Source organism: Scomber japonicus, chromosome 3 (assembly GCF_027409825.1).
Source record: "Scomber japonicus isolate fScoJap1 chromosome 3, fScoJap1.pri, whole genome shotgun sequence".
Classification (NCBI taxonomy): domain Eukaryota; kingdom Metazoa; phylum Chordata; class Actinopteri; order Scombriformes; family Scombridae; genus Scomber; species Scomber japonicus.
In genome coordinates, this window is record NC_070580.1 from 4,248,416 (window position 1) to 4,262,751 (window position 14,336).

Here is a 14,336-nt window from a genome sequence, read left to right on the forward strand (position 1 = left end):
CTATCTCTGTCTGTCTGCCTCCCTCTATTTTATTTCCTCTCCCTGCCGCCTCTTTGCTCTTTGCCAGTCCGCCCTCTTTCTTCTCGAGCACTCTTTCTCTTCCATTCTCCTCTTTTATTATTTATATATTTCCTCCTGTTTTTTTATTTTTTTATTCTCTTATTCCTTTTTTTGTGGACCCAGCATCAAATTTCTGCTTTTAATCCATTTTGAGAGAATATATTAGAGGATTATGGCAAAAATGTCTAAGTGGTGTAACCATAAAAACACTGAACTCTCAATAAAACACCATATCAACTAGTTTAGTATGATCTTACACTTAAATACACTGTAGGAGGATAAAATATTTAATATTTATCATTATTTTGTGGTTACACCATTTGACATTTTCAGGAGCATTCAGCCGTACTTTTGGTAAAAAATGGTGCAAATGTCATTTCAAATGATAATAAAGCAACACGAACACTAAATGTACATTTCAACAAACCTGATGCTGCTTTTAAATCTATTTTTTAACATATTTTTGTATTGCTCATCTTACCAACACTTATTTGTCACTGACCCATGTGTGAGTGTGTGTGTGTGTGTGTGTGTGTGTGTGTGTGTGTGTGTGTGTGTGTGTGTGTGTGTGTGTGTGTGTGTGTGTGTGTGTGTGAAGAGAGAAGTCAGTCAGGCCTTGAGGTGCATGGAGAATTGTAATCTTCCTTTTATATTGAGTGATTCCAAGCAGATAGAAACAGGGTTGTCTCCTGGGCTTGGGGGGGGGGGGCGGGCGGTCATGGGGTTTGGCTGTGAGGAGAGGAAGGAGATGACAGATGATACCAACAGATAAAGAAAGGACCCTCTGGTGTAGAAACGACTTAAAAATCAGTTTTTTCTAAAAGAACTTGGACATTATGAGTCCATTTAAGATCAATCAGAAGTTCATTCTTGATATAGAGATAGCCGTTTGACATAAACCTCAAACTCCACTTCCTGCTTTTTGTTCCCTTATTGTTTTTATTCCTTTTCTGAAGGTTGTTACTTGTTCTGTCAATCAACTGTAAAGCACTATGAACTACATGAGCCTGTATGAAAGCTGCTATATAATTCAGGTTTGATTTGGTCCACTCACATCAAAAATCACACCACACTTTTGATACGATTGTCTGATTGTTGACTTCCAACATAGTCAGACTCATCAGTGCCCAGACAGTCTGAAAGAGTTTGTTCAGGAAGTATTGATTCTAATTGTTTATACTTGTTTTTATAACTGAATAGGAGACAGAATAGGATGAATAATACTTGACGGCAGAGAGGGACCACAATAGAGTCCACAGTGATGTTATCTCCAGCAGATTATTCTTCTGTCCACTGCTGCCTGTTTCCTCTGCCTCAAACCAGAAAATACACAATTGCATTTATTCTTGATTGGTCTGCTTATTGTATATTAAATGCCAGTGAAATAATGGCTTGGGCTATTGAAACACTACAGAGGCATAATCTACCAAAGAGTGCTTGTGTTTAAACTCTTCATGTGTTTGCTTTTATTGTAGCAGCTACCAATTCTTTCTAGCAGGCTATTAGAAACACAGCTGTTAAAACATTTTGTTATGTTCAAAAGGGACTCTAGTTAACCTTCTTTGAATCAGAGTGGATTTCGTCCCTGTCTGTGCCTGTTTGGTATTGCAGTGAATCACTGTGAACAAATGACAGGCACAGTAAGTGCTTTGTTAGTCATTAAGAGTGGCTGTGCAATTTTGAGGTCAGAGGCTTGAAAATAAAAAAATAAGCCTTTGGTCTCCCAATTAATTCAGCTAATTTCATTGATTTTGTTGCCGAAACATGTTAATTTGAAAAGAGAGAAAAACCTAATCTCCCGAGCTAGATTTCTCTTCTTCTAGAGAATGCTGATTTCTCTGACATGTAACTGCTTTTCTAATTGTCTTTTTACATGTGCACACAAGCAGAACAAAGACTGCAGACAGTGAAAGCACAGCTAGGTGAACAGAGAGATCATTAGATGGAATAACTCATACCCTTTTTTAAAACAATTCCATCCAAAGTTTGACTTAAGAAGCCTGTAGAAGTCTCAATAACTTGGTTTCCATTGGAGAACATTTTGGTGTTTATTGCCTGTCCATCTGTCAGTCTGCTGCCACAATGCTCATGTGTTCAGAATCAATGAAGACCAGTCTCACCTCAAGAAACATTTTCTCGGAGGATGATGGTGCTCTAAATCAGGGGTGTCAAACATACGGAGCGCAGGCCAGAACCGACCCACCAAAGGGTCCAAAAGAGGGCTTGCTCGATAACTTTGCAAAGAATTAAAATATTGCAAAAAAGTAATTCCAATTTCTTAATAACCTTAGAAACCTTTTTTTTAATCAAATCAACCAAAAAGAGTTCTGTCATGAAGCACACCCAAGTAATGGCCTCCATGCACTGTATACAGGGATTTTTGTAATGAGTGAACCTTGAAAATTGTTGGTTGCATGTAATAGAAAAATGTCCAAGTGAATGGGTTCTGAACAAACTAATTCCCAGCTGCAGACCTGAGTTTGATAAATATTTGGTTGCTTTCAAACCTTACAATATAGTTTCAAGCACTGTGGTGTTCAAATATCATGGTGAGGATTGTAAACCACCAATGGCCTCAACAAAATCAGAACCAGTTTACCTTCAGTATTATTCAGTGAACAGAGTTTTAGCTTCCTAACTTTACTGTTAGTCTGTATGTAACCATAACACCACTAATGTAACCATACATTTGATTTCAGTATGGTGGAATTACATGATGGACGTTTGTGGTCTAATACCAGTTTATTTTAAAGTCGTTGTTATGGATGAATTCGATAATTCTTACTTTACAGTCCTGCAAAGGAAATGCAGATAGACAAACTTTTCTAAAGGGGTTCTGTACAGCTCTAATAGTGGATCTATTGCTTTAAAAAGACTTTGTGGTATTATGTAGAGGGTAACCCTTTTGGATGGATGGAGGGACTGTGTGGAAAGAGGGAGAGAGATTGACGTTAGATCTGAAGGGGAATGCAATCCTTCCTTTCTGTAGGTAGTAACATGACATTTAGAAAATATTCTTTTCACAAAATTAAATGTTTGTTTTCTTTGTATTTAGTGGCATATACAATTTTGACACAAAAGGTTCCAAATATGTAATTTCAGACAAAAGCACAACCTTTTTTATTGCCATTAATATCCTCTTTGCTAGCTGGTCGAAAACACTAAAGATATATTAAAAGTACTCTATTAAAATAGCATTGAAAGAGATTGAAGTGTAATTGCTCTGTAATGAATAGACAGGACTCCCACCCATACTTGGATGCCCAAAATTTTGGACTTGTCTTACGACTTGAACCTACAAGAAATTAAATGTTCTGAGAATGTTAAACGTCCTGATAATGGTTTAGAAACTCTGACTGATAAAGTTGTCAGTGTCTCTAGTGGAGAATTGATATAAACTATCTCATCTTTCACTCTAATGCTACCTGGACTAGATATGAATTAGCTGTAAAGTTTAAGGAAATAGAGGGTTGAGGAATGAAAGTCAAACATGAAAAGGAAAGATCTATTAATGAATGTACACTTTTGATATGTTGAACTTGTCATTCTCTGTGTTTCTTCTTCTTGATCACTAATATTATGATGCTCATCTCAAATGAAATGTAAAGTTGCAAATAATGATGTGTGTTGGTATGATCAGAGATCAGAGAGAAGTACAGGTAGTATTTTGATCTGAAAGTGGACATCGTCAATATGTTATGCTGATAAAACGTTACTGTAATACTAACAGGGAGAAGATCATATATTTTAGTGATGGATGAGATGTAGTTTTGCTGGCAATGCTTTTAAGGTGGTCTGTTTGTTGGTCAGTTAGTTAACCTCTTTAGACTGAGATATCTCAACAACTATTAAATGGATTGCCATTAAATTAGGTAGGGTTAGGGTTAGGGATTTTCAAGTTGTTTGTAGTTCAGAATGAAATATATTTTGAATCTAATAGTGTTGTCAACCTATTAGATGGATTACCATGACATTTACAGTTATTCAAAGATACATTCCAACATGATGAATATGGTAAACATTAAAGCTGCTAATCATCATCATGCCAGCATAATCACTGTAGGGTATGTTAGCATGCTGATGTTTGCAATTAGTTCAAATACATCCTCCCAGAGCCGTGAGCACGACTGAGAGTCTTAATGAGTGTGCAGTTCATGAAGATATGAAGATATGAATAATTAATAACTGCATTGCATGTCTCTATAGAGCTAGGTGTTTTTCATGAAAATCATTTTATTCTTTTTTTCTGCACAGGCACAGATTGGACACATCACCTTCCTGTGAGATACAGTCAAGACGTTTTGATCCCATCTACCGCTGATCTGTATGTGAGCTCCAGATGATGGAGCTCTTATTGTGTCTGCTGGTGCTCAGCTCGGTGAATCTGAAGGACGCTTTTGGCAAGTTCCATTTGAACACACGCACATACACACACACACACACACACACACACACACACACACACACACACACACACACACACACACACACACATACACACACATACACACACACACACACACACATACACAGAACATACTTATAACCATTTTAACAACCAGCCTGATCATGTTCATGGTTATTTTATATTAGAGTCCAACAAAGCTGCATGGTTACTGTTTATTGTTCAGTGTTTTAGATGTGATGAAATCTAATCATTTTAGGCTTAATTGTAATATTTCAATGAAGTTTGAAGAACTATTTCGCAATAATATATATATATATATATATATATATATATAATATATTCAGAATCACATCCCCATCAGAGCCAGTGATACACTTCTACAGACCAGGTATATGAAAACATACCTGAAGAAGGTCTTTTACTGAACCCTTACTGAAAGGATCTTAAATGAAGCAAGTGATGACAGTGTGTGAGTGACCCTTCTTATAAAGAACAGTGTATTTGCAATTTCTCATTTTTATTTTTCAATAGGCTTGCAAAACGTCACCATTAAAGACCCAATTATTAGTTTTTTTCTTACGCAAAAACCTGATCACCATGTTTGGAATCCAGTGTCTTTTGCACATGCTAGCTAATGTTGAAATTATACATGGAATTAGTCAAGCAGTCTTTATAGACAAGCATGTAAAACTACTGATCACGCTCATGTCATTACTGACGATGCCATCTGTCCTACCATGTGTTCATAGATATTTCCACTAGGTGGCGACAAAGCAACAGAAAAACAGCAGGAGCATGGTCACATATAGAGTGCACTGTTTCTAGCCTATTTAAAACATGGTGGAGTAATGTAAAATGAAGTAGGCTAATGTAGTAGGCTATAACAAGCAAAAAGGATGACTGTTCAATCCACTTTGTTTACTATCTGAGTCTTTCTCAAGATTAAATGTTGTAAAGCAACAATAGTAATCACACTCAGAATTCCATTCCATTATAAATACAGTGTTGTAGAGTCAGACAGCAGCTGTCACTGGATATTTCAGTTTCTGTGTGTTCACATGTTTTGCAGACAGCACAACAATGTGGACATCACTGCCATTGTTGTTATTCCTCAGCCTTTTTATTATTACTTTATACATTTATACAGAGCTGTAATTAGGCCTACTAGTTGATCAGGGAAGTTGCCAATAGTTTAGGTAATTAATTTCTATGTTTTATATAGAATTCATTTTGATTGCATGGCTGCTTAAGTGACTTTCGTGTGACTGTATTTTACATTTCACATATTTAGAGGAAGATAATTGGATTTATGATGGACAATTGGAATTAATGACAGTAGCCTACATTATAAAGTCCACATTCAATTATAATGGCAGATGGCAAGTATAGGAATACAAACAACGTTATTCCTCCCAGAGGGGAAATTCAGGTGTTCAGCAGCAGATTGGGATTGGGTACATGGATTAGTGAGGAATAAATCAAAAACATTAAGACAAAGCAAGAATTAAACAAAGTGACTGTAAAAGCACCAAACATGAAAACACAGATAAGAAGAGAGGCTTGGGAGGCTCCTCAATACACACACACACACACACACACACACACACACACACTCCCTCTCTTTCTCTCACACACACACACACACACACACACACAAACACATGAATACATAAATCCACGTCCCCTTGTTTTCAATCAATGCACATATGGTTGCCTCTACCCTGAAAAAACTAATAAATGGTGGCAGACATATACAACCACCACTTGGCGTATGACACTTAGTTGACACAAAACAAGGCAATTAATTCCCTTGGTGTTTGATATGGGCAGATTGTGTGTTGTTAGCAGTGTTATTAAAGAGAAAGAACCACACCAACATGTAACTGATCCAAAGTCACAGGTGTTTTTAAATGCTGTTAAATGTGTGGTGGCTCGTTCAACAAGCTAAGGCGAAGAACAAGATGAGTTCATGTTTATAAGTCACATAAGAAGGAGACTCTGTTGCTCTGTTGATGATAGAACACCAAATGACTGCTTAATGCAAGATTTAATTTGTTGTATTGAAACAAACTAGTAGACTACAGCTACTTCCATAACGGAAGAGTATTGTAGCAAAACTGGGGGGAGACATCATAAAAAATGATATCAGATAAAATAAGATTAACTTTATTGTCCTGAAGGAAATTTGTCTTGGGCTAAAGGTTCTGAATACAGCTGCACATAAACAACATACAGTACATGATAGACACAGTGACCATGCAAACAGTGAATACAATAACATAAGTATTGGATGAGGCAGGTGAGTTGCAGGTTGCTCATAGTTGAATATTTCTTCTCAGGTTCTAGTATGTTGTCAAAGTAAACACACAAGTGGTTCACAGAGCAGATATATGTTTCTGTTTCAGTGTCAATTGGACTTAAAACCCTTGAGTAAGTCTATATTGTGAATGATGTCACTGCTAACAAAACACTGTTCTTAGTTAGAAAAGCTTCAGTTACAGTTTTAAAGGTTATAGTGTTTTTTGTTATGTAGTTAGTTTGATTAATTTATAATTATTGAATTCTCAAGATTACTTTTTCAAGTTTATTGTCAAATGGTAAAAAAAATCATGGACTTTACTTTACATGGACATGACATATCTTTATCACAAGTGTTTTTAAGGAATCATTGCAAAAATGTGTTTATGTATATATTCTTTATATATAACATTATCTGGTTATATATCCATATCAGAATGTTTCTACTCTTTAATACAAGAATTGGCATTGGCCCCAAAAAATAGTATGAGTTGGGGCTCTAGATGTAGTTAGGCTACCTGAAGCTAAAATAACGCATGGACTAAAACGTGTGTGTGTGTGTGTGTGTGTGTGTGAGAGAGAGAGAGAGAGAGAGAGAGAGAGAGAGAGAGAGAGAGAGAGAGAGAGAGAGAGAGAGAGAGAGAGAGAGAGAGAGAGAGAGAGAGAGAGAGAGAGAGAGAGAGACAAAAACAGAGGGTTGAATTTGGCTCATCTGGGGGGATTCGGGGCCTGATAAAAATTTCATGATTGTTGTTTTAGATGGCGAGTGGAGAATTAAATTTTCTCCAAGAACACCCTTTTCTTTTTTTCTCCCCCCATCAGTCCTTGTGCTTTGAAAGAACGCACCAATGTGATGAATGATAGATAGTGATGGAGGTGTAGCTTATGCTGGAATTATCAATCCCTACCAGCTTGATGAAATGTGCAGTCACGCATATAAGCAATGGTGAGCTGAATAATACACATGCACGCTCACATGCACGCAGACACCAGATGTGAAAGGATTCACCTGTCTGCAACGTTTGGTACGTGGATGCAGTGAAGTCAAATCAACCTCAACATCAATTCTGCAAAATATAACTTATAGATTTTGTTTCATGTTTTTTTTTAAATATATATTTGATTTCAATTGAAGAAAGTTAAAAGTCATTTTGTTAATAACTGTTAACAAAATAACTGATATTGTCAAGCTATACTATGTACTGTGTGTGTGTGTGTGTGTGTGTATGTGTGTGTGTGTGTGTGTGCCATACGCTCACTGGGGAAAATAACAACACTCTGCTCTGTTCAACACTCACATCCTTGGAAATGATTCTTTTTGCCCTATGGCAGTAAGCCAGATGAAATATTCGAGGGAAAAGGAAGAAAGTTTCTTTTACATTGAGGCTGTCTGTTAAAATCAATACACATTATACCTAACACTGCAGTCTGAGCCTCTACAAGCCTATATATTTTACCTCAGTACAATCATGTAGAAGCAGAGTAGAGGTTTCTTGCACACTTCAATGGTGGAGGGAAAAGGGAAAAAGTCTAAAAAAGTCAACGTTCCAGCATCACTTGTAGTATAGAACAACTTTATTAATAGACCAACAGCTAGCTGCCTTCATCAGGCATCAATGAGAACTTTTCAACCAGTTATTATAGAGATTTTTAAATATCTTTACTATTGTACTATACTATTTTTTACCCCTCCCATATTTATATATTTATATATATATATATATATATATATATATATATACTTCACATATATATATATCTAACTTCACATATATATATATATATATATATATATATATATATATATATATATATATATATATATATATATGTGAAGCATGAACATATAGTGAACTATGAACAGAATAATATAGAAATGACCTCAACGTTATACTTAAATTCAGTTGCTTTCCTCCTCTGCAAGAGTTACTATGAGTTTCTGATATTTCCATAGAAACACACTGATTCACCTTCTTTTACTTGCCATGATTTGGACAGACATGTATTAAGAAGAAGAGATACGGAGAAGTGTAATTACCACTTAAAATTCTTAAGCCTTAAATCCAGAATGTGTAGACCCTTGTTGCATGGCATGTTTTGAGTGGATGGTGACTTTAAGAATGTAATTAGCTCTGTTTGAATGCTAGATTGTGTTGTTTGCTCTGAGACAGATTGGGAAATAAATGTAGGAATACTTAAACAGATAGTTTTTTCCTCTGTGCTGAAGGGAATAGTGGGAGGAATTTCAGTTTAATGACTAAAGACTGACGGTACTGTACTGACTACATGAGCTCACTACTGTGTACAATAGAAACAGTTTATAGAGCAGTGTGAAGAACCAGTGTGAGAGCTGCAACCATTAGTCCATTCATTGAGTTGTCAAACTATTTTGATAATTCATTCATTATCTTGAGTCATTTTATAAGCAAAAAAAGTCCAATCTCTCTGATACCGGCTTCTCAAATATGTTCTTGATTCTTTTGTTCTTTATGATAGACTGAATATTTTTGGATAGTAGACATTTGAAGATGTCATCCTGAACTTTGGGAAACAATGATCACTGTTTTTTCACAATGTCCTAACATTAGAGGACCAAACAACTAATAGTACAATTGTACAGTTGAGTTAATTTCAGTTCAGTTCAGAACTTGATTGTTCCTCAAGGAGGGATTTGATTTGCAGTGACAGTGCAAAAAAACAACTAACACAACAATAATACATAAATAAACAGTGACATAGAACATCATGGCAGCAAAAGCACAACCAAACTTGATAAAAAACAATCATGATCAGAGTTAAAAGTAGAAGTATTAAAAGAGAATAAAAGAGTGAACTCTGTCATCCATTAAAAGGTCACAGTCACAGTCATTTACACAATTGTTTAAAGTTGTGCCACAAAAGCAAACTATATTTGAGGGATAATAAAGAGTTGTGCCCAGAGAGCAGAGGGAGGAATTCCTCTAAAAGTGGTCAGAGCTGCAGCAGGCCAACTATCTGACTGGCTCCTTAACAATTTTGGACAGCGATTTTTGTTTTTTTGTTTATATCTAAACAAATCTTTATTCATACAATTGAGAAAATAATCAGCAGATGTATCACCGATTGAATAGAATAATTGTTAGTTGCGTCCCTACATGGATCCTCAAGTGAAATTTCATCTAATTTCAGTTGTATATCAGTCATCATGCACCTTACTTTACACAACCCAAGTGCTCCACTTTTACAACTTTAGATCAAACAAGGAAAACTTGCATTCTGCGTTAGTTATTAATCATACATTTCATCCAATTTACTGCTGGTGCGGTGTTCATGCTGAGCTGAAATATTGTATAACGATCAGTTCTCCACTGCGTCTGTAGTCACTTTTCCTCCCACAGATAATCACACTCTTTACAACTGGTTTCAAAGAGAGACTGTAGCAGCCGTCTCTCCTGCCCACACTCTCCTCCGTTAGGCCTGCATTTAAATCCTCCTTATCACAAGCTAACCAACGCAGGGTCATAATGCTTCACTGGGGGGCTTATAGCTTTTAGCATTTGGAATTCATTTCATTCATTTTTTAATTATATTCTAATATAAGGGAAATCATGCAGTTATGACAACAGAATGTGGAGTGTCTGTTCTGTTCTGTTCTATTCTATTCTATTCTATTCTGTTCTATTCTAGTCTATTCTATTCTAGTCTGTTCTATTCTATTCTAGTTTGTTCTGTTCTATTCTATTCTATTCTATTCTGTTCTATTCTAGTCTATTCTATTCTAGTCTGTTCTATTCTATTCTAGTTTGTTCTGTTCTATTCTGTTCTATTCTATTCTGTTCTGTTCTATTCTGTTCTATTCTATTCTGTTCTATTCTATTCTGTTCTATTCTATACTATTCTATTCTGTTCTGTTCTGTTCTGTTCTTTTATTCAAGGTGTATGGCTCAACTCTGTCATTTCATGTTTGTTGTTTGTGAACGTACATCAAAATCAAATGAATAAAGTTTTGTACAGATATACATAAGAGAGAACCCGCTCCCAAAATCTAAAGCCACTAAGAGAAAAATAGAGTTTAAACATGTGAGAAGTGTTCATATAGTGTATGTACATAGAATCATCCAGGCTTGTTGTGTGATTAGTGTGTTGTTCAAATTGTTGTGTTCAGGTGGAGATGTGTGTGTGTCGGGTCACGACAGCGGGCCTGTGTTTGAAGAACAGCCGAGCAGTTTAATTTACCCAGAAGGCCTGACTGAAGGGAAGGTGACCCTCAACTGTCAGGCCAGGGCCAGTCCAGCTGCTTCCTACAGGTGGGTAACACACGCGCACACACACACACACACACACACACACACACACACACACACACACACACACACACACACACACTAACATGATTCATGTTTTAGAGAGCAGAGAGAGTCTATTTTTTAGCTTTTACACCACTCATTTTTGGAGAAAAAACATCTACTATCACACAATATCATGTCCTATTTTACCTAAGACATGAAAATATAACATAGCAATAATGATGTAAATGTAGGGTAGAAGTATGGGGTTTATTTTATAACCATTACAGCCATCAGTCTTCACTGCTACATCATAAAAAGAAATCCTCATAACTACTATCTTATTCAAACGGGGAAAGTTATGATTTTTAAAGTCTGTGTAAATTAAGAATAAATATGTGTTCTGAGTTTGACATACCACAGAAAAGTGTGTTGTTGACCACCCTGCCAAATTTGAATGATTAAAAAAATATATGAAATTAGGCTTCAAAGTTGTGTAAAAATCAGCCTCTGTCTCTGCTCCCAAACGCTGTGGGAGTGCCCGCTGAGTTTGCTGAAACCCCGCCCCCTACCAATTGTCACCTGTCAATCAAAGTCACCACCTCTACCCGAAACATGGACGCTATGTCTGAGAGCTTTCTGCTGCTAACTCAGCTGCTAACTCAGCTGCTAGCTCGACGGCTAGCTCGTCGGCTAACTCAGCAGCTAACTCAGCAAACTGGCTAACTGTAGACTGGCTAACTGTAGACTGGATCACCTACCACATTAAAAACAGCCTGAGGGAAAAGCACAAGGCTTTTCAGCGTAAGGACTGGACTGCTGTCAACTCCCTCAACAAACAAATAAAGATTAACATCATCAAGGCCAAGCACAAATACAAGGACAGACTGGAACGGGAATTCAGCACCATGAACACCAACAAGCCTTTCATAAAGTTAAGATTCTCACCGGTCAATTACCCAGTCAGGCTCACTCCACAATCACAGATCCCACCACATTTGCTGCAACCCTGAACTCCTTCTACACACGGTTCGACACCCAAGACCACTCTGCCGTATGTGAGGAGCTGCTCAGTTCCCTCCCCCTGGACGTACCTGCACACCCTCCATTCACCACGGTAGAGGTACAGCAGCAGCTGAGTAGGTGCAAAGCTGGAAAGGCACCCGGGCCTGATAACATCCCAGCCAAGGTGCTAAAACTTTGCGCCATGGAACTGGCCCCCCCTCTTCACTCCATCTTCTGGGACTCATACAGGTCAGCATCCATCCCCACCATCTGGAAAACATCAACCGTCATCCCTGTACCGAAGAAACCACGCCCCTCTGAACCAAATCACTACCGTCCAGTTGCACTCACCTTCATTATGATGAAATGCCTGGAAAAAACTCATCCTCCACATCATCCTGCCAGTCGTCAGCCCACTGCTGGACCCACATCAATTTGCATATAGGGCCAGACGGGGGACGGAGGATGCTGTAGCATGCCTCCTCCACCCCCTCCTTCAACACCTGGAATCACCTGGCACCTTTGCATCCATCCTCTTCATAGACTTCAGCTCAGCTTTCAATACTATCCAACACCACCAGATGATCAAGAAACTCCGTCACCTCAACATATCTCCACTCCTCATCCGCTGGATTCACAACTTTCTCACCAACGGACCACAGGCTGTAAGGATAGGCACAGTCACATCATCAACTATCATCACCAACACCGGAGCCCCGCAGGATTGTGTCCTCAGCCCTTTTCTCTACACCCTCTACACAAATGCCTCTCACCAATCACCACATACTACAGATACTCAGATGACACTGCCATTCTAGGTCTGCTTAGTGACAATAACTCAATTACTGCCTACCAACGCTCCATTTCTCCCTTCACTCAGTGGTGCACCAATAACTTCCTGGAACTGAACGTGGTCAAAACAAAAGAAATGGTCATCCATACTTCACGCACACCCCCATCTGGACTGATCCCCACCTCCATCCATAACCAGACAGTTGAACAGGTCAGCCACTTCAAATACCTCAGACTCACCATAGTCAATAAACTGTCATTTGATCAACATACCACCAACATTCTCAAAAGATCCCAACAGAGACTCCATGTTATCCGAAAACTCTTTGCCCTCTCTGTTGCCCCCCACCTTCTGTCACTACTTTACACCAGCATCATCCAACCCATCCTCCTGTACTGCTCACCATGTTTTTATAACATGCTGTCCATCACCAACAGAAACAAACTGACAAAAATAACTCATACTGCATCCAAGATTATTAACCATCCCACACCCAACCTCACCGAGCTCAACCACAGAGCAGTCACACGCCTCGCACAAGCAATAACTAACGACCCGGATCACTCTCTCTACCCTCACTTCACACTGCTGCCGTCTGGTCGCAGATACAGGACTCTGAGATGGAGACGGGCACGCTTCAGCAAGAGCTTGGTCCCGTCTGCCATCTCAGCACTCAATAACCTCCCCCAATAACCCCATATTAGCCTCCTCAGTGTGATATATATATGTATCGGATATTCATGTCTGGTGGTGTTTGTGCAGTGAGTGTGTACTTATATGTTCTCAATGTTTGGTGGTGTTTGTATAGCTGTTGTGTGTATGTATATTTTTCATGTCCGTAAGGTCTATGACAGATTGTGAAAACGAATTTCCCTTTGGGACAATAAAGGCTATCTATCTAGAGTCTAGATAGATAGATACTACTACTAGTAATACTAGTACAGTCTAGATTCTAGACCTGTTATAACATATTCATGATCATATTTATGGTAAAGAAGTTTAGGAGGAAGGAAATATTAATATTGTCTTATCTACATGTGATCATGCCAGTGACAGAAATCACCTGCAGCGTTCAGCAGTGTCAGTCTTCTGATATCTTTTTGTTTGTTTTACAGCTTTTTTTTATTTTTGCATATTATTTTAAAGCTGATGTTCTCATCATTTTGCCTTGCTCTCTTGTTTTTGCAGATGGCTTGTGAATGGCACAGAGGTCCCACTGGGTTTGGACACCCGTTACACTCTGGTAGCAGGCAACCTGGTGATCAGCAGTCCTGAGTCTAACAGAGATGCTGGATCATATCAGTGTCTGGCCATCAACCGCTGTGGAACCATCATCAGCAGAGCAGCTAACCTAAAATTTGGCTGTGAGTGAGACAAAGGCCTCAATGTTTGAAGATGTTAGAGCCGTCTGAATGGCATTAGTCAGTCCATGTCACTTTAGAACATTTACTTCATACTTACTCATATTGAGTGTGTATTCTCCCTGCTTCTGTTACATTCTGTGTGT

The 14,336-nt window shown here is 38.1% G+C and overlaps 1 protein-coding gene across 2 annotated transcripts in view; it reads left to right on the forward strand.

Annotated features, from left to right (window-relative positions):
- The first annotated feature begins 4,402 nt into the window (after window positions 1–4,402).
- The window catches only part of cntn2 (contactin 2), a 45,922-nt gene continuing 35,988 nt past the window's right edge, over window positions 4,403–14,336 (forward strand). Inside the window, exons 1-3 of one of the 2 annotated variants that reach the window (XM_053315121.1) lie at window positions 4,403–4,463; window positions 10,917–11,052; window positions 14,018–14,193. In XM_053315121.1, coding sequence (XP_053171096.1) covers window positions 4,403–4,463; window positions 10,917–11,052; window positions 14,018–14,193 — 373 coding nt within the window. Of the gene's footprint in view, window positions 4,464–10,910; window positions 11,053–14,017; window positions 14,194–14,336 lie in introns of both variants that reach the window. The other variant, XM_053315120.1, reaches the window with a different exon arrangement.